This window comes from Chamaea fasciata, unplaced genomic scaffold, assembly GCF_029207755.1.
Source record: "Chamaea fasciata isolate MVZ Bird 193981 ecotype frontalis unplaced genomic scaffold, bChaFas1.0.hap1 SCAF_13, whole genome shotgun sequence".
NCBI lineage: Eukaryota > Metazoa > Chordata > Aves > Passeriformes > Sylviidae > Chamaea > Chamaea fasciata.
The window spans coordinates 9,048,553-9,076,248 of record NW_027094098.1 but is presented as its reverse complement, the minus strand read 5'-3'; the positions used below and the strand labels follow the sequence as shown (position 1 = coordinate 9,076,248).

Genomic DNA, 27,696 nt, shown 5'->3' with positions numbered 1-27,696 from the left:
CCGCCCGCGGGGAGGGGCTGCAGCCGGGGGCAGGGCCGGCCCGCGCCGCGGAAACGCCGGTCCCGCCCCCGACACAGCCACGGACAGCCACAACACCGTTTTATTGGAACATAATTGCAACAGCGGCAGGAGGACACAGTGGCGGCTACGACGGTCCGGTGCCGGGACAGAGCGCGGCGTAGCCAGAGATTAAGAACCTGGTAATTTTATAGACAAAGGCCCAAGTACAGCGGTACTGCAGAAAACAAAAAAGCTGCTGTAGTGACCGTGATCCTTATTCTGCTGCCAGTGGGAGCTCAGAATCGGGACAGTCCTGGAAAGGGGGGTTTATCCGACGGAGGCCATGATCACATCCACAGGGAGCTCCTCTGCGCTGCGGGCCGTGACCTGCATGGTCACCGTGTCAGTGAGAACAAGACGAGACCGCACCAGGAGGTCATGGCCACCCCGGAACACACCTGGAGAGGCGAAGGGGAGGAAGGGTGAGCATGTTGCAGGCTGCTCGCTCCTGCAAGTCTGAAGGTGAACACTGCTGTTTGGCACAGGCAGGTTTCCCACTAGAAGTCTGGCAAATCCTAGTACAGAGCCAGGAGAGACCCTAAAGCAGCTCAGTTCCCATCCATAAATAACGTACCTAGGACTCCTGCTACTGTAAAACCCATGAAACCGAAGTGTAAAATAAACTCCAGGTGAGAAGAGATCCAGGCGTGTCTAAGAGCTCCGGTACTCATTTGTTCTGCTGGCTAAGGCTGCTGTCTTTCCCACACCAGGCTCACTCCAAAGCAGGATGCCACAGATCAGGAAGACAGCAAATTCCACCCAACTGAGCCTGGGCCTGATCCCAACATCCCCTCCATGACAACACCCTCCTTGATCCCAAGATCAGTTGTTCTGCACTGCAGAGACAGAAATCATGGCAGGAGCAAACCTCAAAATACAACCCAGAGTGCAGTGGGCTCCATCAGTAACTCCTGCCCTGATTTTCAACAGGCAGCTCTGTGCAACCTCCCAGAGCTGCTCCTCAAGCAGAACCTCACCCCACAGCTCACCTGCCAGGTACAGTGTGTGAGAGTTCTTGTTATCTGGCACTTTATCTGACCGCTCACAGGGCTGCATCCCCAGGAACTTCACAATATTGTTCACTGCCTCTGTTAGAAAAAGTAAACAAAATGGGCTCTGTGTCAGAGATATCATAACAAGGGCACATAAAGAGCACCTAAAAGTGACTCAAGCTCTCCCTACGTGTTAGAGTTCACATTCCTTGTCCTGATGGACACACACAACTGGTCAGAATTGTGGTTTTGGAGGCTACAAGGATTGCAAAGACAACACACAAAAAACCCCCACCAACCTGGGAGAAGTCTGTTATCTGATGTAGCAAATGTGGAACAGAAAGAAGAGGGGGAATGAGTCAGACAGGGGGAGAAGGAGAATGCAGCTGGCTGCACTTATTGCACAGCCCTGTCAGCCTGCTCGCTTCTCTGGACTTGCAAAGCAAGGAGATGTCTTGCAGGAGACACAGGCCTTCAGGAGAAATATGAAAAGACCTCAGGGAGACTATTTCAAACCCCGAGGGACTGTTCAAGGGAGCACAGAAATGGCTACAGGACAAGGACACTCTGTAAGGGATCACAAGAACTGAGTTTTCATAGTTTTATTTGTGAATAAAATAGAAGGACTCTTTAATACATGACAGAAGAGAAGAGGGTTTACCCCACCAGCCTGCTCACCAACCTCATGTCTTCTGCTGTTTTTTCTTACTAGTCTCAAGAAGAATGGTGGGAGTTCATGACTAAACTATGGTCTGTCTGCTTGGAAGGGTTAAGTACAAGAGCAAAGCAAGATATTCGCTTGCCTGCACAATCCAGCCTGGTCTCCACTGGTCACAAAACACTCATTAGTTTTTTGAAATCTGAACAAACTTATTATCACAGTAACTGCAGCTCCCTATTCAACAGCTGTAGGGTAAAGCTTGTGAAGGGTTTTGCCCCATTAGTCTTTCTGTGACAGATTTAAAGTGAACCAGACTGGGCCTCTGGACTCTGCCTGCTAGAGGGAAAATAGGAGCTCTGCTCACACGCCCTTTCTTACCTTCAAGGGTTTTAATAGCAGATAAAGTAAAGGTTTCTTCCTTTTCAAACTCATCACTCACTTCATCCCAGGCTGCTCCAAAGTTTGGCTTCAGCACTCGCTGGATGTGATCAGCCACTGTGACCTCCAGGTCTTCAAGCTGGTGGTAGACGAGGTTCAAGTGAAACATGGTTGTTCTTAACCCTGTTATCCTCAGAGTGAACTTTAGTCTGGATTCCCTGAGATCAGATGAATGCAGGAGACTGCCTCCACTTCCACTTCTGGTTTGCTACACCTGAGAAAGGCACAGTGATGCCATTTCTACAAACCAGGTTCCTGCTCTAAGTACAGCCCTTGGCCTGATAGAGATCAAAGTACTGGACAAATGGCCAAAACAGAGGGAAAAACAAAAGCTTAGAAATAGTTGCTTGATCATTTGTTTCCCTGAAATGCATGTAAGCCTGTGTTTTGCCTTTCTGGCTTATCATTTTGTAGGCTGGTAAAGTGAGACACTCTCAGACGTGTGCGATCACCTAACACTAGCACCAGGGTAGCTGAGCAGCTGCTGTGACTGCACCTGTGCAAGGCAGAACCAGGCTTGTCCCTCCAGAGTGTGTGATGGAGGGCAGGCAGTGCACTGCAGGACACCAGCCTGCATTAATTCCAACAATTGCTGCAAAAAAGAATCTTCTGATTCTAGTTTAAACACATGGAAGAGTTTGTTTAAGTATCACCCAATTGCCTTGCCGACTGGTAGGAAGCTGAAAGAAGCGTTAACCTTGCATGTTCCATCGTGAAAAACTCTCCCCACTCCTGGGAAGACAGTGACTCACTGCACAGCAGTGCCTCTAATCAGATTCACAGCAGTGACAGGCAACACACAGAAAACAGTCTCTGGAGCTAATGGGCCAAGCTGAGGCTGTGAACAACATCCCTTCCTCTCCAAAGAGGAGAAGTGCTTCTGCAGCACCACTGCTTTCAGCAGTGTCAGTGTGGGAAGAGTTCCACCTTCCCCAGAATAAGAAGGATGGCAACTTTCCTGTACCAGGCAAGCCTCTAGACAATTAACCGTGCCACCACAGGAGCAACTTGTGGAGAATGAAAGATGCCCAACAGCTCTCTGTCTCCACAGCTGTGAGTGTGCCATTGCTGGAGCCCATAGAGTACAGGCAGCCAAACCTGGAGGATGCACCATGGCCTCCCAAAACATACATATCCTGCACAGTCAGGTGTCCATCTACAGTGCAACAGGAGAATACTCCAAATGAGACAAAGCAAACTCTGGAAACTCCCATTTGCATCAGGGACAGCAAGAGCTCCCTCTGCCTCAGTGTTGGTGGTCACATCATTGCTTGCAGGGATCTGAGCTCAGATCACAAAACCCCACAACATGACAGCAGTTTCCATGGTCAGGTACATGCCCAGCTTCTTACCACATACTCATCCTCATAACCCTCGTCGTCCGTCTCACCCGTGTTGGGATCACAGTCCTTGACAGTGAACTTCATCATGCAGCTGAACGTGCAGGCCACTGGAGACAAGAAAGCAAAGGCAAAGCTCACATTACCACCACAGCCACACTCCCCTGATGGAGAACACGGCTGGGAGTTTTGGGGCAGCCAGGCTCTCCCCATTACAGTCTGCAGCACAGGCTTAGCCACCTAGAGAGAGCTCTCCAACAGTTTCTGTCTCTCAAGGACAGGCTATTTATTTATAATATTAAGCAAACAGTGATAAAGACAGGCTTATGATGGTTGTACAAGACCATAATCCTCAGATCAAGTGCTATTACTAATGAACCTCACTGTATTGGGAATACTAACTAAACGCGTCCCACCAGTACCTTGTGAAGAGGCAAGATCCACATCCAGGGATCAGTTCATGCGCCTCTGAAATGAAAGCCCCTTGCACTGCAATGCTGCAGCTCATTAATACCACTCAGCTGGGAGAGGAAGCGATGACTCATCCGGAGAAAATGGATACTGCTGAGTGAACAGCAGCAACACAACAGGAGAGTAGTTCCAGTGCACAAACCAGGGAGAGCAAAGCACAAGTAAAGCCTGATTCATGTTCTGGATAGCGGCAAACAGGGAGGGGGATGTTCAAGTCAGACATCCCATAAATTCTAGCAGTTTGTCTGAAATATCGCTTTGCTACTCAGAGCATCTGGGCACTCTCAGCACTTTACAAGCATCAGTCTCCCCATGTCTAACACAAAGAAAGGCTGAAGGACATGCCAGGGTGCACAAAAGACAACTCTTCTGCCAGCTCTCACAGCCCAGCTTGGCAGTACTACAGCACAAGGAAACCAGCAGAGGAGAAGGAAGGCTTGACAGCTCCCAAAACAGCAAAGACGAATCATGCTCAGCATCACTCAGGGCTGCACCCACACACAGGCTATAAATATCTCACTGGGATGTAAGGTAGAATGTGTGGGGGATAAGTAATACAGGAAAAAGGAGTGCAGATTGTTTACCTGCTGTGGGATCCTCTTCAGACAGTGCCACCAGCGTGTAGCAGGTACCCGGCTGGTTGTACACCAGGGTTTTGGCAGGTACGTAGCCAATGACCTCATAGCCCTCTGTTGGCTCCATCTGCACTGTGACATTCTCCAGGATCTGATCGTTCAGGGTGTTCGTGCAGTCAAACTAAACAGGTAAAGGGAAAGCAGCAACAGCTTGAAGCTGCTCACTACTCATTGAAGAGCAGACAGCTTAGGCACAGTGGGAGCCTGGTGTCAGCCCGTGAACCCACAGTTCTCTGTGTTTCCATGGTGCACCTCACTATCAGCTGACAGAGCAACTTGACTAGAGAGTGCTCATTTAAATGCTTTAGGGGAGAAATTAAAACCCTGCTGAGGAGTCCAGTGCTTCAGCAAACTTCTTTTTTTTTTTTTTTTTTTAAGGAAACAAGACTTAAAATGGCAGGGATGTGTCAGATTTTGCCTGTTTCAGTTCCACCAGTTACTATGGAACTTTTTCCTCCAATTTCCAGTCATTCCTGGGTTAATTCTTTGCTCTACGGAAATGCAAGTACTGTGTTGTCTACATCATTCCACTTGAAGCTACAGGGACACAGTACCTTCACAGCAGATGGAAAGATGATCCTTTGCATGGCTCAAACAAGGTACAGTTTGAGCAAGTTTCAGCAAGCTTGATGTTTTCAGCAAGTCTAAACTTGCTGATTAGACTTCATTCCAGCTGCAATGCCCAATCTCTTAAGCTCATACAATTGCATCAGGTGGATGGACAACAAAGGTCAACCCCGTGAGGGCTGTGTAAGCAGTTCTGAGCTTTGAGAAAGGAGCTGGCTAAGGACAAAACACTGCTGCTCACAAGCTAGCAAAGGACTTGCTGTGCCTCTGACTCCCTGAAGCCCAGGCAAGGGGACTGGCACATCAATCCTAACATTTCACATGTAGCAGCAGGGTGGTACAGCCAAATCTAGGATGTACAGAAGAAAGCACCTGTACTACAGGCTAAAACAAAACATAGCAGATGAAGAGCTCTCCCATACTGGGTCCATTTCTTGGGTACCCTTTTCAGCTTCTCAGATACAGTAAGCTTCACTCTTTCATGCCCAAACTATGTGCTTGGGGACTTTGAAGAAAGAACACAGACCCCCTTGCCAACTCCTCAGTGAGAACAGCCCCACCTGGTGCTTGTTGAATTTGACTGTACTTGTAAGCATTGCTCAGACACACTCCACCACCTTTATTAATTTTCTTTGGGGTTCTGCCACCATAAGAAATTAAGGTCTACTCATTGCAGTGTCGTGCTCTGAACACAGACTGTGTGTGCTGCATCTTCTGGAAGTGTTCAAGGCCAGGTTGGATGGAGCTCTGAGAAACCTGGTCTAGTGAAAGGTGTCCCTGTCCATGGTAGGGGGGTTGAAACTAGATTATCTGTCAAGTCACTTCCAACTCAGGCCATTCTATGAATCTGTGATATCCCTTAGACATGTCTTCACAATGAAGCTTTTAGTCAATCAGGAGTTTATATTCTAAGAGTCTTCAGCACCACACCCCACAGCTACCCACCTGGAACACCATGTGGTTGACAAAGGTATGCTTGGTGCAACGAACCACGTACTCTGTCTCCAGCTCTGTCAGGGCCACAGGCTCTGGGGAAGACTTAAAGAGTAGGCCCAGCTCCCGAAACTCTGGGATGGCCCCCAGTTGCTCTGAAACAGAAGACACAAGTTACTGCCTTCCTCAAGACACAAGGAGGTGTTAGCAGTTTCAAACCCCTTGTTTCAGCTGCCAGAAGCTGCTATAGCAAGGAAGTATCCATCAAATACTCATAAACATTCCCTAGACTTTTAAAATGAAAAAGAGTCATCCTTTGCTCATATCTATTGCAAGACAGAAAAAATAGGACTGCAGGCTCCCCTACCCTCTAGGAGTAAACAGTTGACCTTCAGTTGGGAGCCCCTGTCACTCCCTGCAAGGTGAGAAGCCAAAGGGGCTAGGGCAGGCTCAGCAAGAGGTGGCTACAGAGTTCTCACACATGAACTGAGGAGAGGCCTTGCATCAATTTACCTTGGAATATTTCTTGCCGTGTTGCTGCCATTTTCTCTGGCTGTTTCACTACAGCAACAGGGGCATTTTCTGCAAATGAAAAAGAAAACAATCAAACGAAAACAAACCCTAAAGATTTGAAGGTGAAGAGTAAGATATGACTAAATCAGAGAACAGATCAATGCCTGGAGAAGGATTTGATTAAGGAAAGCAAGGGAGCTCATTTCTCATTTGATATAGACTAGACACCCATATTTGGCTTCCTAAGCAGCTTTAGAACTGCAGCAGCTCCAGTGAGGATTGCCAGCTACTACTATTATTAGCAGTTGGACTAAAGTGAAACATTAATGTGGGAGCAACCAGATCTGCAGGCCTTGGTCTTTCCAGGAGATGCAATCCCACAAAATTCAAATAGGATAGAGCTCAGCAATTCCCAGCAAGCCCAATGCAGGGAACCACTAGCATTCACGGGACCTGATTCCTCACCTGCTCTTTGCTCGATGATGGGAGCTGTTGCCAAAGGAACAGATTTCAAGTCAAAGGGTTTCTCAGAGGGCTCCAAGGTGTACTGATGCAGAGCCCTCTCCAGGCCAGGGATGGACACCGTCAACCCTGGGGACAGAAGGGACAGGTCACTGAAACCACAACACTGCCAGGTCTTTAGTTTAACTCTAGTTAAACCAGGAAGGAGGCGCAGACTTGTTTTAAGGCCTTCCTGCAGTACCATTCAGGATGTAGCCAGCATTGAGGGCCTTCTGCTTCTGCTCCAGAACATTCAGGTAGAAGGTGGCTCTGTCTCTCACTTCATTGTCATCATCCATCACACACCTGAAAGGAAAGTGGAAAACTTTCTTCAGAATCGACATGACTAAGACACATCACAGGGCCAGAAAAAAACATGCCATAGGAGAGATCCAGTAATCTCCTAGTAATTGTATTAGAAAAGCAGTAATCTGCCACACATGGCTTCTGTCCACTTTGGGGTGCTGAATGCAGAGGTGATCCTATCACAGGATCACAGGTACCCCCTGCACCTTCTCAGACCCACAAGTAGGAGAGACTAGACAAGCTCTCAAGCAAACAGTGTTTTTCACCCAGGACGTTGAAAAACTCTGAGGCACAACTGACCTTCTAAGCAACACCAAGATACTGGGTAACATCTCCTCATTCTGAGCTCCGAACTTGGCCAGGGCACTTACAGCACCTGCAGCAAAAGCCATGAAAACAGAATTAGAAAGCAAAGGAATCAGCTGAAGTTTCCTCCATTTCTTGGCTTTGAACAAATGCCATGTCAGAGATGCTACACTAGTAAGCTGTGTACACTAGTAAAACTGTGACTAGAAAGAAGCAGAGGTGAAGTGCCTGCAAGCCTTTGTCTAGTTTCAGAACCAGTGCATATTCCTTCCCATTTCTCAGCCACAGGCTGCCTCTTCCATCAATACTACTGCAGGATCTTTGCTGTATAAAACTATTTGCTCAGACCTAGAGCAAATCACAGCTCTCAAAAGCAGAGGCATTCATACACTATGGTTCCCTGAAGATCTGTCCAAGGGCAGAGAGCTCTTCAGGTCTGTCACTTACCTGCCCGGACTTCTTCATGCTCCAGAACAACCCTGTTGTAGATGAAGCGAATATATTTGGAGGGATTGTTGGTTTTGGGCCCTTCCTGCCCCAAGAGGTGGAGGATACGAGTAGCCAGCACAGTGAACTCGCAGTCCTCGATGAATTCGCAGAGGTGAGACAGGCCTGTCTCTTTGCTCTCTGAGTTCTCCTCAATAATGCTGATGATGCAGTCCACAATGGCTCTCTTGTATTCAAAGCCGCCCTGAGGAGCAAAAGGGAACTGCTCAGCTGGAAATCTCAGAATATTTTATAGACTGAGCTAGCCAGACAGGAGGAACATTCCTTTGAAAGGTCACTCACACTCAGCAATTTTTAATGTGTGTTTGAAAGGAAGAGGGCAGTATTTCTGCCCTCACTTCTGACCCTTTTTACACCCAGAGGGCCAGCTAATATTCAAGCCCTCTTGCCAGCTCCCTTCAGAATGGCTGCACTGGAGACAAAAACCCAAGTTCTAACCCATGAGTAAAAGGATTAATCTGGCTGAAGGGCTTTTATCTCCATCAAAATCCTCTGCTGCCAGAATTAGTGCTTAAAAACAGCCATATGGGAGGAGAAAAAACCCAACCCTCTCCCCTTTAGCACTAGACATCTGAGGATGAATCACAAGAGAAATGTATGAAGGATCATATCTGCCACAGCAGGACACAGCAAATAGCTCCATTAGTGTGAGATGATAGGCAATCAATACCTCCCCAGGTACAGCCACAACCTGACATGCCAGTAATGCTTGGTTATCTTCAGACATTATTTACTAATGTCCTCAATACACACCAGGGGATTAAACTGCATACTACCCTCTGCCAATTACATGCACAGCACCGGACATTTGGATCTTTCTGGAGCTACTTCGGATTAAAAAAGCTTTAAAACAGAATGGTTTGAAGTACAGAACCACATTCAGAATGATACATTCGGGTAGAAGGTGGCTCTGTCTCTCACTTAATTGTCATCATCCGTCACACACCTGAGAAGAAAGTGGAAAACTTTCTTCAGAATCCACACGACTAAGACGTATCACAGAGCCAGAAAAAAACCAGATTTGGACACAACACAAATCCACCCACAGAAAATCTGGGAAAGGAGAATGGTCCATTTTTCACAGGAGCAAAGTAAGATGCTCTGGTTTGTTCCCAACTGAGAGGCTGTAATTGGCAGGAAGCAATGTTAGAGCAAGCAGTGGTGCCAGCTGTGCTGCAGGCATGTTTGCTCTTTTAGAAACAGCCTCAGCAAACCTCTGTAAAGCTCTTTCTGCAATTTTTGTCTGACTGAATGCAGAGAATGGTTATAGGTGCATATACTGATCCCTGCACTGCCACAGCACAGATACTAGAACAAAAATGATCCCGTGTCATCAATGGATAGGTTGTTATTGAATCTTTCACAGCAAATTCCAAGAAGTTTTGTCTTGTACACGAAGTATAAAAGAAAGCTGGTTCAAATGTGAAACACACATGGACTGCCAACAGATCTGCTGTTGCTTGCATTTGCTTTGAGAGTTAATAAACCCCCAGAAAAAAAATCACAGACTGAAAACCACATTAAAAATATGCCTGACAGTATGCTTATAACTGTTGTGCACAGCTGGGCATTTCTGCAGTTAGACCGCAAGCCTTTTAGAGAGAGGCTTTCACTGCACAGCCTTTTCAGTAAAAGCTTGACACTCACAGAGAGAGTACTGTTAATGTACACAAGCAAGGCAGAGATAGTTGCCTGCAAACTGACCTCCTCCCGAAGCATAGTGAAGAGGAAGTTCATGAGAACGGCGTGTTTGCGAGGGTACTTCTGACACAGAGCGTTGATGGCCTGCACCACTACCACCTGCAGGAAAAGAAGGCAAGTAAGAAACAATTCTGTTTCACCATGCGGAAAAAAATAGCTCGATTATATAAATTTTGTGCTGGCCTCCCTAGCCTGGAAATCGTGTTTTTTTCTTTTTTTGTTCAACAAATGCAGTTGCAGGAGGTACAATCCTAAGAATTGGAAGAGCTAGATCTTTATGCACTGGCCAGCCCCTAAAGAAAGCCTACACCCACTGGGAAGAAGAACGAGATTTGATTCTCAGAAGGCATATCCCCAGAAGAGAGCATGTGACTGAAGATGTAGGACTGAGGCAGACAGCCTCAAATACTTTCTCTTTCCTTCCAATATTCTGCTGCTTCTGGAAGCAGCTCCATGCAGGTTTAGAGCACACATACAAAAAGGGACAAACACCACGAGGTTTCTTCAGGAATCTGGGTGTCCCTCCTCTTCTCACTTCCTTACTTTGAACTCATCTGAGATTTCTGACATGAAAGAGGAGATCTGCTTCATGAGCCGGTCAATGCTGCTCTCACTGCCGGTTTTCAGCAGCGTGGTGATGGCCAGGGTGGCTATGCTGCGGTTGGAGTCTGTCACAAGGTTCTCCAGGTCCAGGTTACAGGCAGTCACAGCAGATGGGTGCTTCATGGCCACCTGCAGCAGCGAAGGAAGAATGAAAATCCTTCAACAGATGCAAAAGGCCCAGCTGGAAAAACCCAGCAAAACTCACTCCTTCCCACAGAAATAAGTGGTACAGACTGCACATGAGGGATATCTCAGACAAACAGCTAATCTGGAGTTAAGGTAACAAGCTGTTGTTTCCTGCAGAATTGCACCCCTTGCTGGAAGAGAAGCAGTAGTAATAAACTATCGTTTATTATTTTTAACTCTCTCATTTTCCTCTATAAAATAAGAAAAGAAAGGTAGGAACTCCCAACAAAAATTCAGCCAGACTAGCTGTGCAAAACAGCTCTGTAAGCAGAAGCACAGCAGTTACCAGACACTGCCATTCTCTCTTTTTCTTTCACAGAGGAAAAGAGAAGGGAAGAGCTGGAGCAAAGACTACCACAAAAGCAGGCAAGAACCATCATCAAGGTTTGATCCTTGTTTTACAAGGAGCTTCCTCACCATGGGAAGCTCTGACGGGAAAGCAGTAACACAAATACCAGTGACATTCTAAGAGACCAGTGAAAATTATCAGCTTTTTTCCTTCTGCAGAGTGCTCTTTGAGGTTTTATTCCAGACAAAAAGCAATGAAATGTAAGGCTGCAGCATAAGACAGAGGTTATTCACACAAAATCATCACATAATCTGACCACCGCCACCTTCTGAAGTCTGCACCTCCCTGCACGAGACACTATTGGAGCTCCCAAGAGACTGGCTCCTACCTTGTTGAGGGTACGCACGGCTGCATATCTTAGTGCTGCTTTCGGGGAGCTGCAGAACAGCTGCAGAACTGCAAGGTGGGAAAACCAACAAAGGCAGATGTTTAGGCACTCTATTATTGAGAAGCATTTCATACCTAAAGCAAGAGCTTCAGTGAAGAGGCAGTTGCAAACATAAGGTAACTAGAAAAATGCTTAAGCAATTATACCTTTAGGAGATTCTCCCTTCTTCTTGTCCCCTTTGCCTTTGTCACATCCCTGCTGACAACTAATTCTTACCTGCCTCCCTCTTCTTCCACAGCACTGCTATCCTCTGCTCCTTGTGAAAGCCAAATTCATCACCTTGTCATCTTTTCTATTAAGTTAATTTGCACTGCTGTTCTCCATTTTATGCAAACTCTGCTCCTTTCCCAGAACTGACCCATGAAGTAACCAACATTTGAACACACCAGAAAATACCTTTACAAGGACAAAGCTATTCACAGACACCACAGGCTCTCAGCATCAGCATAAAGCAACAAAAGACAGAGCAGCATAACAAGCCTGAAACTACACAAGGTCCTTGTTTCTTGGGGCAATCAGCAGATGTCACCACTGGAGGCTCATAATTCCCTCACCATGGCCATGAGCACCACACTTACCTGAGACAGCTGGAGCCAACTCCTTGGCAGTGCAGTTGGGCAGGTTAACGATGGCAGATGCAGCTTCATACACCACCATCTCATGCTTGTTTCTTAGGCAGCTCTCAATGAAATCAAACAGAGGGCTATCGCGGCTATGGAACAAAAACCCCCCACAAGATTGAATTAAAGCAAAGGCACTAAAAGAAATTAAGAATTCAGCAGCAGAAATGGCCAGGTCTCACAGCCCATGGAAAGGTAAAAGCAGCCATAAACCCACTTTGTGCCCAGATTTTGCAGTGGTAATTATACTGTACTTCCAGCATGCTTGAAAGTCAGCCTCCCTTCTGAGAAGACACCCTCTGTCATACAGGCTAAAGGGAATCTCCCTCAACTCTCATACAGTAAGAAATGACTGTACACACCACAACTCTTATCCACCAGGAAGCCACACTGCATACATATTGGATAAACAATTACAGAAGACAGAGAAAATGAAGTAGAACAAAGAACAGCTGTGCAAAACAGTCCAGAGAAACAAGATAGTATTTAAAGTGCAAGCAAGACTCACAGAAGTAATTTCAAAACAACCATGAAGACATCCTATATTTTCTCTGCTTTTATCCAACAATAAGAGGGTAGAAGCTGCATGCTGCTCTTCAAAGACAGAAATAACGAGATGGCAAGTGAGCCTGCAATAGGAGATGGAAGCAGGACCAGGAAATTCTTTCAACAAGGAAAATGAGCCCACTCACCTGCCAGCCTCCTCCTCCAGCAGCTTGCTAGCTATTCGGATCATCATGCAGTAGGCAAATGGGGACTTGAGGCCATGGCGTGTGAACTTGCTGAGCATCTTGTTGACTGCCAGGCGGTCATTCTTCCGCACGTGGTACAGCAGGCCCAGAGCGTGATACTGTGCAGAGAAAGAGAACGTCACAAACCCACGGTGGGTTCTTTTCCCTTCAGTCCCCTCTGTTGTCCAGAGGTGCCTGGCTGAGCTCCAGCAATTTGCTCCATGCCCAGCTGCTGCTGGGTATTCCCCTGGTGGAGGTGGGTGTCCTACCTGCACCATGATATTGTCACTGGAAGCTGCCTCCTGAGCCTCATTCACCCAGCGCTTTACTACATCATAACTGGTCTTCAGCAAGTGCTGGAAGGAGATGAAACCACAACAACCCATGAGATAAGGATGGAGGAAGCTTTGGGAACTTCAGCTTATATTAAGAAGCAATAAACCTTCCCCATGAGTGTTCTGGCAGCAGCAACTTATAGAAGAACAAGGGATCAGCATGTAGAGACCTGGCCATGACAGCTGCAGCCTCAGGAGGTTGATGATCTCTAGCAAAGTCAGCACCAGTCCCTCAGTTCACAAAGACAGGAATAGCAACAAAATCCTGAAACTCCGAAGATGTCCAGTCCTACCACAGATGACTGGTTCCCTGCTTGACTATCCCTCAGGCCCGTGCTGCAGGAAGTACATACCAAGGAAGACACGAGAGCAGAGCTGGACACACTTGGCACTTTGTCAACAATCGCCTGCTTCATATAGCGCTCAATGGCCTGCAACATGGTACTCTGCAGGGAGAGGGAAACAACAACTGATATGGGAAAGCTGTTCGGAGTGTGAAAGGGGATGCCAAGGCATGAGAAGCAGAGTGGAAAGTGGGATGGGGCAAAGTAGAAAAAAGTGAAGGGCACAGAGCTGCCCCATGGGAAAAGCAGCACTTACATCAGTGATCTGACAGAGTGCTCTCACAGCGGGGCCTCGGTAATTGTCATCCTTCCCAGTCATGTCTTTGGTTAAGCTGGGAAAACAGGAAGCTCTCAATATGGCACTCCTGAGCCAGCAGCTCTCAAGTGCACACACAGTGCACACAGAGCAGCAGGCAGCCAGCATCACGGCTGAATGCCAAGCAGGCAGCTGCAGGTCTCAGGCAAATCCCGCTGGGGTGGGAAGGCAGGAGGAAAAGATCAGTACTCGGGTCCCAAGCCCATCAACAAGTTGCATGGGCTCCTGTTCACCGAGTGAGGCTGCAGCACATACATATACCCCTGAGGCATTTGTCCTTCCTACTGAACACTCATTGCTGCCCTTTTCCCAGGGTCCTGGTCAGTGTGAGACCATCTCTGAAGGGCTGAGAGTTCATATCGCAGCACCTGAGACTGGCTTCTGCCTCCGCCCTTTACAGACCCTATACTGTCAGGCTTCCGACTCCCCAACAGGGCACTTCACTGGGATGATCAGCAATTCAGGAATGACTCACAGAGGGAACTTTGTTCCCTGGTGAAGTCATACTCTGTGCGGCTCCAGGAGAAGCGAATCCTTGTCTACCTGTTGAAAGCCTCGAGATTTATGCCAGAATTCTTCAAAACATTTCAAGGCATTCAGACAGGAGTTAATGAAAAAGCCTTTGCAAAAGGGGAAAAAACAGCAGTGCTACATATCATGTAACCAAGAGACACTCCAAACATCCATGGGCATGGGATATGGGGACACAGCACATTGTGCATACATCATTATGAGTTCAATGGCTGTATTTTAATGGTCTTTTATAAAGGAAAACTTTCCCCTCACCAAGGGCATTCCCTGTCATCACCCTGCTTGGGAACTTCAATTATCTTCAAGTTGGACAGACACTACTGAAGGGCATGTCAATATTACAGCAAGAAAAGTGAAGTAACTGACCTGCTAGTAACAATGATCACATCTTCTGCAATAGAAGACATCTCTTTGATAGTGAGGTAACACATCCTGCGAAGAGTTGGCTGGCAAGCAAATAAGCAAGAACAACATCAGCTGAGATGATCCCAGATAGGAAGGGATCTCAGTTTTCCCTGCTTACATAATTTAATCTTGAAAATCACAAAAACCTGATACCTTCAGAGTGCCTCACTCCCTCAGTGTAAAAGATGTACAAAATCCACATTGATAAACAAAACACCTCCTCCTCTTCTAAATCCCTCAGTCTTAGGGGAAGGCCATAGAGATACCAGATTTAGCTGGATCTAGTTTCATCTTCCACTTGTCATTCACATGAACAAAAAGAAAGCCTTGAAACTATTTGCTGGTTTGCTGGTTGAAAGCCTTGTGTTGCTTCAAAAGCAAGAAAGCAAACAATTTATATTCCTGAGTCTGGGGATTTCTACACTGGTCTCATGATTTTAATGCCTTGCAGTTTGGGGGACAACTAATGACAGTGCTACTGCAGTGGGTAGGCACCAACTCCCAGCCTCCTCCAAACACACAACTGTTGACTCAGCAGGATAATTTAATGCTGGGCACAAAGCACAGTAAAATCCAGCTGTCTACCACAATCTCATGAGTTAAATGGCAGTTTAGAGAGAGGAATCTCTGCCTCAAGAGCAGTGCATACTCCAGTTAAGCTGCTACAAGAACTGGGAAGGGCTAGGAAGCTGAACACCATTTCTAAACTTTCACCCTATCTTCCCATTCAGATCAGGTAGCTTCAGAGAGGGCAGAAAAGCTGATTGTATAAAAATGTGCATCTCAAGGGACAGCTTGTCCCACCAGGTAAATACAGAAAACAAAAGGCATACTTACATCATTGGACTGAAACAGCTTGGTCATAGCAAAGAAGGATTCGGTAGCTTCCATGACACCAAGGTGCTCCCCCTAGTCATTCAGAAAGAAGGAAATCACAATCATCACAACCAGCTTTGGGCGTGATGCATGTGTCTGTATAGATGTATATTTTCTCTCTCTTACCTGGTTTATGAGATACAGGATCTTGGTGAGAATATGAGCACATTTTCGTGGGTTTATGGGAGTCTCATTAAACACTCGAGCCTGGAAACAAAGCACAGACAAGGACTGACACCGACACCCCCTTGCAAACATTGTCTTGCCTGTCCCAACAACACATCTTGAGTGAGGTATGGCAAGATATTTAATGACTTTGGATCAGATTTTCCTTTAATTCCTGTTAAACATGAACCCCTTTAAACAGCTGATTTTGTAGCCTGGGATTACAAATCCAAGAGCAATAAAGTTTTAAAGGCTAAATTCTCATCACACTTTAACTCACACATGTCTGCACTGTGTGCTAGCTAAAACACCACTCTTCCGACAGACAAACTTGAGCTCCCTGAGCCAACACCACTCCCAACCTCACAAGCAAACAGAGAATGCTGAAACAGCAGGGGCTGGGGATTGATTCGGATGTTCACCTGCTCTTGAAAAGAAAGGAATTTCTTCAGAGAAAATTCATAAAACTATTTAATAACTACTCACACCCCTCTCATTAATTTTGTCATCCACAAGAGATTTGGGGTGTCCAAGGCCAATTTCTCAATCTCACTGGTTTGGGGTGAGCTTTCCCAGATAATTTTATTCCTTTTATTACTATATATAGTTCACAGTACTTAATTTGTTACAGAGACCATTTCAACCTTCTCCCTTCATCTGTCCAATAATAAAATAAGAACTGTTGCTCATTTCTTTCAGAGCAAGGAGATGGTCTGAAGATTTACCTCTTGCAAGACTGCACTCTTCTCCAGGTGCTGGAATGGGTTGGAACTCCCACCTGCAAAACAAAGAGAGTGAAAGTCTCTCCAAGGACAGTGCCATAGGAAAGCAACTTTTTAACCATGCCCATACTTTAAAAACAGTCTGAGCATTTTTAGGTGATTTTTTTAATGAACATCAAGCAATCAGAGCACCCTCTTTGAAGAAGTATTAATTGGACGTCTTCATGGCAGTCAGGGAAGGAAGAGCAGACAGGACATTCTTCAGTTTGCGTTCCCCTTCAGAAGTAATTGACTATGAGCTGAGGTAGACTGACTAGCTGTAAAATAACTGTGCTCCACTGTATCCTCTAAGTCCTATTTCCACCCCTGGGCTGGGAGCTTGCTGGCAGTTAGAGCATCAATAGGACAGGCCTAGAAACAAATGCTTAGACAGAAAGCTTGCCAGACTGGTGAGTCAGGAGTGTTTTATCCCTCCCATATAAACCAGTCAAGAATCCATCAGTAAAGTATTTTTGGCTCTATCACTAATTAAGAGAACAAGACAGCAGGCTAGCTAGGCTGGACACAAATTAACTTTCATTGTTCCACTTAACAAAGTAAATTATACTAAATAATTAAACCCCCCAGCAATTAAGGATGAAATAATCAGAGGGAAGAGCATTCTCATTCTGCATGGTCTCTATTAGATTGCCTCCCAAGCACTGGTGAACTGCAGCTTTTCAAAAGCTGCTAGTTATGTATGTATGTATGTATGTATGTATGTATCTATCTATCTATCTATCTATCTATCTATCTATCAAAACCTGCTAGATAAGCAGGTTTTAATTAGAACCTAGGTTCAGCCTAGCCCTGGGACAAAATGTAGCCTTCTTCAGGGTTGTTCCAGTGTTTGTTCCAAAGCCTGATCCACTAGAGAGAACATCTTCTGGGCCAAAATCTGACCTGACCCAAGCTTGAAGCATCCTAGGCTAGTGCCAGGAGCCCTTTCTAGAGTAAGCATACATACAAAAGCAAACACATCTGCAGTCTGGCTCCTTCCTGGTTCATAAAATGCCCTCCTCTGGCTCAGGACAAGTTTGCAAAGGAAGCAGCTGGCTGAACAAAACACTTATGTGAGGTTGAAAAGGTAGGACAAAACATGAGGAAAGTGCAAAAATGTCTCTGGTGTGAGTATGAACCAGTTCTAGTATAAGTATGCAAATGTGTTTCAAAAAACCTATCCAGCAGCCCAGTAGCCCAGTACTTCCATGGTCCAGCATGTCTATAATCCTTAAATCAGCCATGAACAACACACCATCATCTCTTTATCTTTCATAACACTAATTGTCTTGAAATACTTTGTACATGGGGTTGCAGTCCTCACAGCACCCTGCATCAGTTTGCTTCCATAGAGAGGGAGAAAGATGCAGGGAGGGCAGAGGTTGTGTGTTCATAAAGTTCCTAATTTTGAATAACTAACAACAATTTATTCTGATTGGTAGAGAAACTTAATTTTGTGGCCAAAATAACACATCAAAGGGAGTGGGAGCAGGTCATCCAAGGCCAGCTAAACCATTCATGGAAAGCAAAGACACAGAAGCCAATTAACTGGATACTTGCATCTTCTGCCAGCCTGAGCTACAGGTAATGTCAATACCTTGATGGGTGTGGCAGGTACAAATGAACAACAGCCCCCAAAATTAAAGCAAAGAGCAATTCCCCTCTAACAGCTGCCTTGCTAAATTCTCTGCTTATCAAGATGTCACTGGAGGCCTTGGAAAAGGGAAACAAGGGCAAAGCATTTAATGCACATTAAGATAAAAAGCAAGCAGAGTCACACAGAACGATCACCAAGATGTAAGCTGAATCAATTTGCTTCAGGACACACTGATTTGTAACGCAGACCAAGCTGTGTAGAAAGCTTCATAGGGAGATGAAAAAGAGAATACAAAGCCTAACCATGAAAGGAAACACTGTCTTACGATGCATCGCTTCCACCTGAATGACAAACCACATAAAATATCGACCTCTTCCTTACTAACTGGCCTAAAGTTTTGAGAAGTCAGGCAATCACTTCATGTTTCCTTGGTGCTCTCAGATTTTCCGATCCTTTGAAAGTAGCAGTGATTGTGGGGCCAGAAACTATGAATTGATTCTACCTGGCTATAGCAGCTGGTTCGAGAGCTGGGCAACTGTGAACTGGGCTAATATAGTCAATATTCAGTCTCTGGCTCTGCACCTGGTGATGTGGCAGGCAACCTCGGTGTGCTGTGCCGATGCAACCAGTTTAGCCTCTGGGCACAGCTGTGGGAAGGAGGCAGCAGACTGCTCTAGTGCTCCCACAGTGCTTCCATAGTGCTCCCAGGGTGCTTCCCACTGCGTTCTAGGCACACCAGCAAGCCCCCCTGCCAAACTGGCACTGAGCCTCCCCTACCCGTTCCCTTGGGGGTACCCCCCCACAGATCCCCTCATCTCCACAGCAGGAGTCTTCCCTCACAGCTCTCCCCGTAGCCACGAAGGGGTCCCCCCCTCACCAATGCCCTCCCTACCCACAGAGAAGTCTCTTCCCCCACAGCACCCCCGGCCTCCCCTCACCCGACTCCTCGTCCTTCTTGTCGAACTTCTTCAGCATGGTGCTATCAAGCGGCCCGTCGCTGCAGCCCTCCCGTCCGGTGGCAGTGGCAATCCCAGCCTAGATCCCGGTTCCGATCCCGATCCCGATCCCGATCCCGATCCCGGTCCCGATCCCGGCACCGCCCCCGCCCCTTCCTGACCCGCCCTTTCCTGCCAGCCTGTCACTGTCACTGCGGCCGCCGCACTGCGCAGCCACGGGGCCGCCCCTGGGGGCGTGTCCGGGGCGTGGCGCGGAGTCGTGACTGACAGGGCAGGGGCGGGGCCAATCGGCAGCGGCGCCGTCTGATTGGCGGAGGGGCGGGGGCGGGGCTGGCGGGGGTCTTGGGTTGGGGTCTGCGCTGGAGGGACTCTGGGGCAGGGGTAGCGCTGGGGGCACAGGGGCTGGGGGGGACATTGGAACACCACTGGGTACGGTGGGGCTGGGGAGAGCGCAGGGCCTGGGGCAGGAGGCACCGATACCAGGGGAAACAGTGGTGATATGGGGTGTCACTGGGATCCCTGAGCTGGGCAGGGGAAGGGCACTGGGGAGATAAGGAGACACTAGGGGTAGAGGGGGCTGAAGCATGGGACCACACTGGGATTCGGGGAGGGCGGGTGAGACACTGGGGCAGGACATGGAAAGGAGGAGATCCTGGCAGGCTCAGCGTCCCAGGAACAATTGGGGGTGACAGGGGAAATCCCCCTTCTGGGGGATTGACAGTTGCCACTCAGGCTGCCTGCCCTGGGGTGTCCCACTTCGATGCACCAGCACTGGCAGGTCTTCCTATGACCCCTGTCTTCCACTGCTGCTGGCACCTCTCTAACCCGGACCACAAATTCCAGGCTCAGCTCCACAGCACACACCCACGGGGTGCAGGGGGCTATCTCAAGGGGCCAAGCACTGCCCGGGCATCACCTGAGCCTCAGGTCAGGCAGGGATAGAAAAGGACCTTTTTGCCCACCTTCCCACCTCACCCCAACCCACCATCTGTTGGCACATCCCTTCCTGAAATCTGTTCCTCCCGTGGGATATGAGGTCACCCCAATTGCTTCTGCCCCTTTCCCGAAGCCAGTGCCCACTCCACAGTGAAAGGGCTCACTCACCCTGCAGCAGGTAGTCTTCGAAGAGCATGGCCGTGTCCCCCACCAGCTCCAGTGGCCCCCCTGCAGGCCTCCCCGGCCTCTGCCTGGCTTGCACCACCCTGTACTTTGCACGGGGCAGCCGCACTCTGCTCTGCACTGCTCTTATCTCCCAGCTGTGCTGGAAGCGGCAGTTCCAATGGCACAACACGATTGCCCTGTCGGACCAGAGCTGCTGTGGGCTTCCTGAGCCAGGGGCTGGTTCCGCTGTTGGTGCAAGGACTGACACCCCTCATTTGGAAATTAATGACCTCCCGTGCTGGCCCCAGCCAAGTGCGTGCCCTCACAGCCTCTCTGGGGAAAGGGAACACAAAATGAGAGTGTAAAGGCATGGAGAACAGATGTAAAGCACAACAAGTTGTATTTGATGCCACATTTTATTGTGCACGCTCACTCAAAACTCCAGTTTTGAGTCTTGGCCAAGTTTTGTGGAGGATTTTGTGTGCTTCAGTCACTCAGAGAGAAGAAGCCCCCAGGAAAAGCTGCCTGACTGGATGCAGCCCCTTTGGAGACATCTCGGTGGTGGATGAGCAGGGAGCGAAGCCAAACATAGAAATCCCTATAGTGCCTGGGGCTGGGACCAGCTGTGCTCAAGCACTGACCAAGGTAAAACCCAGCTGTATCTTCTCCAGTGATGCTGAGGTGATAGTTATTAAACCAAATCCTCCCATGGCTTCTGCCTGTGCCATGAGCCCTGGGACCCGGGGTGGATGAGGTGCCATGTCCACAGTCCCCTGCAGACACACCGATGCTGCTCCATGCTTCCCTCTGCCTGTGCCCCAGGCAGCCCCGCTGCCCTCTCCAGCCTGTTTTATCCCAGCCAGGACAGTTTATCTCCCGATGCGGGCCATCAGCTCAGCATTGGCAGCTGCCTTGGCCTGCAGTTCCTTCTCTCTGGCCAGGTCAAATAGGATTTTCAGTAAGTGAGTGTCGACATCGAGTGACAGGGACACCTTCCTCCCCTTTTTCCTGGGAGCAGCTCTCTTGGTGGCTGGGCTCATCAGCCAGGGCAGAGCTTGTCTTTCTGATCCCTCTAGCAGTGGCAGAATAGCTTTGTCCGGATGAGACCATGTCCCATTGTCAGCCCTCCTCATTCTGGAGAGGCCTGGCAGCATCTTGCTACCACTGGTGGTTTCCTGCCTCATCAGCTTTCCTCCAGCATCAGCTCGGGGGACTGGCAGGAGCCACTCACAGCTCGGTCCCTTCCAGGCTCTTGTTGGTGCCCGGAGGAGCAGCAGGAAGGTGAGCAGCATCCTCGGGAGTGCCTGCAGGGAGCACATGGCTGGCACTGAGCATCATCCCCATCACCCTGTCATGGCCCCACAGCCCGGACACATCTGCGCCAGGGTGTCACCCACAAAAGCCCTCCACTCCCTGCACCAGCTGATGGGGCTTTCACCCTCCTTTCAGGAACCCTTCATTATTCCACCCTGATTTTAACGCTCTTGAACAGGGTGGGGAGTTTGGGGGAGGCTGAAGGAGACAGGGGAAGCAAATCACCTGCTGTCCTTGTCCTTTCACACAGCCCCTGGCCAGATTCTAGCTGTGCCTTAAATTGCACACCCTTCAGCCCTTTGTCACCCAGGGAAGGAGACAATCCTGCTCAGGAGGGTGGCTGCCAGGGGACTGTGGCTGCTCCCCAACCCATTCCTGCCCTTTGGCCAGGGAAATGCCTGGGTTTCAGGGCTGGGTGGGCTGTGGGGCTTTCTTCGTCCCACACCTTCCCTGGCAGATGCTATTCCTCACTGTGTTGCTGGGCTCTTTGGGGCAAAAGCCACCCACCAAGGAGGGACACCAGCCACTTGGACTAAAATACACAGCATATTGCTTGCAGTTGGGTGACAAGGGCAGGAGACTGGCCACAAGTCCTGAGTTGTGTCAAGCCTCCACAACTTTCTCCACCCCATCCCTCACGCTGGTCACAGGGAGGGCCCCAGGGACTGCAGGATGCTGTGCTACCAGATGGAAGCCAGGGTGTTGGGATATGGGGTGGGTGTCAGAGCAGGTACAGGGACACTGCTGCACAAATCCTGCTATATAGTTGCCTCTCCCCAAAATCAGTCACCCAGCAGGGTATCTCTGGGGTGAAATCCTTTGGAAAGTACCGGAGTAGGCAGCCAGAGGCAGTTAACTTGCTGCAAAGTGAGCAATGAAAAACATCTAACCCTCTGCAAACTATTTCCCAGCTAAAAGCCCCTGAAAATCACCACTGAGGGGACAGGCTCACCATTTGCACCAGGTCCTCGTCTCCTCGATGTTCACGCAGTGCTCCCAGGGTGCAGGGACCACAAACTGGGGATGTGCTCTGCTCCCTACCAAGCCCTGGCTCTTATCCTGTCCCAGCTCCACCTCTAACCCACAGAGGGGGTGACGCTGATGGGGGGAAGGTGGTGGGGGGCGGAGTGTGGAAATGTTTTTAATACATTTTAATACATTAATAGCAGATGAAGTCATCCTGGGATGTGGTGAGTGTGTGTCCCCTTGCAGCTCCACCAGCTGCATTTGGAGGGGATTCTGGGAACCTGGGACACCTCAGTTGCAATTGTTTCATGTTTTACTTGCAAGATGTTTTTTCTCCATCTAATTAGGCCTCTCTGCTCCTGTCAGACTTGGGAATCCATTAAGGAAGGGAGAAAACATGCATATTGCTGCCAGCCAGGGATCATGGGCAGCCCTGTGGGCACTGTGCCTCACAAGGCCTCTGGACAGCTCCTGGTACCAGTTTGGCACTGTGTCCTGACAGACTCCCACGCCACATGGAGGACGTTTCCAGAGACAGGTCACTTCCCTGCTGTGCCAAACCCAAGCACTGCTTGGGCCGCTGGTTTGCAGGACACCCGTGGCTCGCAGATCACCTTAATGCATTCTAACTGGGACACCACTGGTTTGCAGGCACCTGTACCAGTCCAGCCTGGCCCAGCCCCTCCGCCAGCTGCCCAAGGTGGGTAGCCTGTAGGCATTGCTGTGGGGTGAGCCCCATATACAAGGGTGTTGCTCCAATGTTCCCCCCTTAGGGACTGTGGGAGCATCCCAAGGCTCTTAGGCTGGGTGGGCACCTGCATGAGGTGAGTTGTGGGTGCTCAGCCCCATGGGCTGGCCAGGGCCAGGAGTCAGGGTGCCCAGGGTTCAAGACCATTAGGGGTCTGCCCACCCGATCGGTTTGAACCGATGGGTGACTGAGTCACCAGGGGGCCGTGTCCCTGCCACCCCAGGATGGCAGGGAACGGAAATAATGACAGCTTTGTTCCTTCTCCCAGGGACAGCCAGGAACTCGCACCCAGTAGCCAAAATTAACTGGCAGCACTGATTCACACAGTACATCATGCAGCACCACAGACTCACGTGCTGACACGTCAGGGCCTGGACAGGGGGTCATGGCCTGGCTTGCATCAGCTGGGCACGTGCTGGGCACAGGGATGGGGCACTGGGCTCCCTGCAAGGGGTGAGGAACCCCGGTCAGCACTGCCAGCAGTGGGCAGCTGGAAAGGGCAGCCCAGCTGGGGTGAACAGGGGGCATGCCTGAGTCAAGAGCTGTCCCCAAATTCCACAGACATCTCCAGCAATGTGCCAAGAAGTGTGACATCTCCCTGTGAGCACAGCTTTAATACACATCGCCCCTGCATTGGTACACATATACCTTTGCTGTACATAGATATACACAGAAAACGGCAGTACATGTGGGGGCCACAAAGCTCACCCGGCAGCCCCTGGGCATATCCCTACTCAGCCCTGGGGATGGGGGCAAGCAGGGGCTGCAACCCTGGCAGCCAAAATCACTTTCACAAAGCCTTTGAGAATAACTGTGGGTGAGCAGAACCTCTTCTAACATAGCACCATCCTCAGGGTTTCCCTGACAGGCCTGGGGGTGGAGGTGAGATCCCCCAGATTAAAGACACATGTGCTACTGGCAGGCGTGGGAGCTGGAGCGTAGCACATGGCAAGAGCCTCCAGTCTCCGCACAGGTCATTGCCAAACCATTGCAGCCGCAAAAGGGGAACTGGGCCCTAGTTGAGGTTAAGGTGAAATTTATTTAGATGGAGCTCATTTCAGGGTGGGGGTGGGGGCTGTTGTGCAGGGAGGCACTGCCTGGCACAAGGACGTGGGCAGCTCTCCCAGCAGAGAGCGGGGAGCAGAGAGGGAGGGAGTTTGGGGGTCTGCGTGGGGCAGGAAAGGGTACAAGGGTATTATGGGAGGGGAGGGAGCCCAACTATGCCAAGTCCCAGCTCTCCTTCGAGAGAGAGGGAGCAGGGCTCAGAACCATTCTGTTGGCAACAAATAATTTAAAAATCAAACTGAGAACAGCCCAGTGGGAAAGGGGGTTCAGAGCCTTGGTGGGAGGCAGTTTCCCATGTGATACAAATTTCACCTTAATGACAATAAATTGATATGAAATGAAAAACCCATGAGCAGCATAAAGACAGGTTAGAAATAGCACCAGGTTCCTGCTGGGGCTGGTGGGTACATGGCCACTGCCACCACGGGCAGCCCAGCCCCGGCCAGGGCGGCAGCTGGGCCCCACTTCCAGGCAGCCCTGCCTGCTGAGAGATGCCTGCACCTACACCTTTGGCTGCCCTCCCACCTTGTTGCCGGCACTGCCACGAGAGTCTGTGGAGAGAAGCAAGGCACTGTCAGAGCTGAGGTGGGGGACCAGCACTGTCCCCCCGGCTCTGCATTGCTGAGCCCGTGGCACAAGGCTGAGATGCTGCTGGACCAGCTAGTGCCGGTAGCTGTGCCAAGTTCTGCCTACCTGCCCCTGGGCGCTGCCCACAGTGCAGCTCACACTCCTCCTTGCTGTCGAAGCGGTTGAGGTTGCCGTGGCAGCCGCTGTAGACAAAGGGCCGGCACTCGGCGACTCTTTGGTTGTAGTACCACCGCAGGGTGTAGCGCTGGCACTCCCCCTCGTCCAGCGGCAGCCTGCAGGACTCAGCTGCGGGGCAAACGCTGCTGGTGAGGGCAGCCAGGGGCTGGCAACACACCAGCGGTGGAGGCTGCCAGACACACTTGGCAGAGGAGGGGAAACCCCAGAAGGGGAAGGCTAGGCATGGGAAGGGTTTGGCTGGAGGAGACATCTCTGTGCTCTGCCCAAGTGCTGGAATTGAGGACAGGAGACACCACTCTGAGCATGGTGTCTCCTGGAACAGCTCCCAGCAAAGAGCTGGAAGTAGGTGGTGTGGGGACATGATGGCCACAGCACCGCTTGAAAAGGTTATAGAGGGACTCTCCAAAGGTTGCTGCCACTGGGGCTTCCCTGATCTCCTGGGCCCTTTGGGATCCATCCTGTGGCTCATGACCAGAGCAGAGGAAACCTGCCACGGCAGCAGGTCCCACCAGCCCAGCACACCACCCATCACTGCTGGTGATGGCTTCCATGAGGGGGATAGAGTACAAGGTCTGCAGGGTGTGGGCAGCACAGTGATAGAGAAGGTGCAGCCCTCCTAAAGTACCAGCAAGAGAGCAGGAAATCCCAAATCCCCCCCAGAGAGATGGCACAGGGGCCCATCTGCGAAGACACCACCCCAGCAAAAGCTGGGGCAGCTTCATGGTTTCCCCCAGCAGCTTAGCTCTCAGTGCCAGGTGAGTGCAGGGAAGCTCACCATCCACTGCAGGCTGCTCCAAGCTATCCATCTCTGGGACTTCATCGTAATCCTCCTCCTCCTCTCCATCCATGCCGTCATACTCAAGGTCATCATTGTTGAGCATGATCTGCCTGTCCTGCCCTGGGAGACAGCACCACGCATGAGCAGTCCTCACTACACACATGGAGCACAGAAAAAGGGGGACAAGGACTAAAAAGCACAGGGATGACACACCCTCATCCTCCTCAGTGTGTGACAACTTGAGCACAGGGACTATGTGAGCACTGCCAGCAGGGAATGGCTGCGTGGAGAAGGACTCTGTCAAGGGGACACAAGCATCAGGGAGGAGGCAAAGGAGTGCTTTCCCCTTATTTCCCGAGGGAAAACCACCCCTTTTAGGGCCAGTCCAGCACTGCCACAACCCTGCTGCAGCCTGACAGGGTACATGGATAGGGATGGTGGACCTGGAGAGACCCCCTCCTCTCTGCACCACAGACCAGGGCTGCCATGGGGGCTTCTAGAGCAGAGAGAGGCAGGGGAAGCCCAGGGAGACAGCACCCACTTGGAGCCCAGCAGGATAGGGACAGGGGAGGGCACAGGGAGGCACACATGCCCATGTCACCAGATCTCATAGGTCTTCCAGACTCTCCATCACCTGTTTGGTCATGTTCTCTCTCCTGGCGGACGATTCTTCCTACTCCCTGGGCAGTGTGGAAGCTGCTCCTGGCCTGAGCCCCCCAGCCTCCTTGGAGAGAAAGCACCCACCTCATCCCAGCCCACTCCTTGCCTCCATCCCTCCAATCCCACTCCTCCAGCCTACCCTTCCCTCCAGCACTGCTGACCCCTGCCCCAGTTCTGACACCCAAGAATAGATGGGGTGCAGTTCCTGTGATCCCTTCAGCTGGGCAAACCCTGGCAGCACCCAGACCCCATTGGCACCATCCTGAGCCAGCTGCCCCTGAGGACCCCTGTTGCCCCATCACTTCTGCCACACACCATCCCTTCTCCCTGGGCAGGGTCCTACACTGATGCTAATCCTGACTGAAGGAGTCATGGAGGGTGCCAGCCACACCCAGCTCCCCAAAACCAGTGGCACACCTGAGTGCCAGGGCCCCTTTGGTGCCACGTGTGTGGGGCAGGGGGATAGGAAAGAAGAGCTGCAACCTGAGTGCTCACGTGAATCCTGGTGCCGTGGAAAGTGGCCACCACAGGCTGTGGGAGAGATAGGGTGGGGGTCAGGGGCAGTGGGTCCAGACCCCCAGCCCCAGGGCAGCAGTGAGGGATGCTCACCACAGTGCTGGCTCATCTCCTGCCTGACGAAGCCACGGATCTCCTCCTCCTGCCAGGCACAGGAAGGGGCAAAGGTGGGGGATGGTGCAATTGAAGAGGAGGAAAAACCCTTTCCCAGGGTCTAGCAGAGCCCAGAGGTGAGGGCAGCCTCTATAGCAGTGGCAGTGGGATGGATCCAGCATGCCTTCCCAGCCCAGTGACCTGAGTGCAATGAGCCTATGCCGGCTCCCTTCTGGCTCCTTACCGTCATGCCTGGCTCCCCCTTCTCCCCACGGAGCCCATGGGTGCCAGGACTGCCCTGGGGAGAGCAGAAAGGAGGTGGGAAGCTAGCCGTGCCTGGAGCTGATCCAGGCAGGGCCAGGCACCTGCACACTTACCTGCTCTCCTCTCTCGCCAGGGATGCCAGGCGCGCCACGTGCACCTGGCACTGACTGTCCAGGGGGGCCTCTCTCCCCCTGCAAAGGACACATGCTCAGGATCTGGCTGGTGGGTGCTGGAGTCTCTCTGCTCTCCCCAGCAACACGGATGTACAGCTTTCCCTGTGCTTGCACCCCAGGGATGCCAGTGCAGGTGGGGATGGGGATGGGTCCAGCTCA

General features: G+C 50.3%; 2 protein-coding genes across 2 annotated transcripts in view; both read right to left on the bottom strand.

Annotated features, from left to right (window-relative positions):
• Positions 1–189: 189 nt before the first annotated feature.
• COPG1 (COPI coat complex subunit gamma 1) lies at positions 190–19,234 on the bottom strand. Its single transcript, XM_066195692.1, has 24 exons — positions 19,077–19,234; positions 16,506–16,558; positions 15,742–15,822; positions 15,577–15,648; positions 14,701–14,780; positions 13,744–13,819; positions 13,497–13,589; positions 13,078–13,164; positions 12,770–12,927; positions 12,036–12,169; positions 11,398–11,465; positions 10,475–10,663; positions 9,935–10,030; positions 8,171–8,414; positions 7,718–7,793; positions 7,314–7,417; positions 7,076–7,201; positions 6,611–6,679; positions 6,110–6,252; positions 4,547–4,718; positions 3,504–3,601; positions 2,092–2,230; positions 1,050–1,148; positions 190–458 (listed from the first exon to the last, which is right to left on the bottom strand). Exons 1-24 carry the CDS (start codon positions 19,111–19,113, stop codon positions 328–330), a joined length of 2,625 nt encoding a protein of 874 aa, XP_066051789.1. The 5' UTR covers positions 19,114–19,234; the 3' UTR covers positions 190–327.
• Positions 19,235–21,337: 2,103 nt separating this feature from the next.
• The window catches only part of COL7A1 (collagen type VII alpha 1 chain), a 33,824-nt gene continuing 27,465 nt past the window's right edge, over positions 21,338–27,696 (bottom strand). The window contains exons 112-120 of the mRNA XM_066195228.1: positions 27,478–27,555; positions 27,345–27,398; positions 27,101–27,149; positions 26,987–27,022; positions 26,466–26,555; positions 26,045–26,128; positions 25,829–25,951; positions 24,982–25,161; positions 21,338–21,499 (exon numbers count right to left, since the gene is read on the bottom strand). Of these exons, the coding sequence (XP_066051325.1) occupies positions 21,423–21,499; positions 24,982–25,161; positions 25,829–25,951; positions 26,045–26,128; positions 26,466–26,555; positions 26,987–27,022; positions 27,101–27,149; positions 27,345–27,398; positions 27,478–27,555 (771 nt within the window). The 3' untranslated portion in view covers positions 21,338–21,422. The remainder of the gene's footprint in view (positions 21,500–24,981; positions 25,162–25,828; positions 25,952–26,044; positions 26,129–26,465; positions 26,556–26,986; positions 27,023–27,100; positions 27,150–27,344; positions 27,399–27,477; positions 27,556–27,696) is intronic.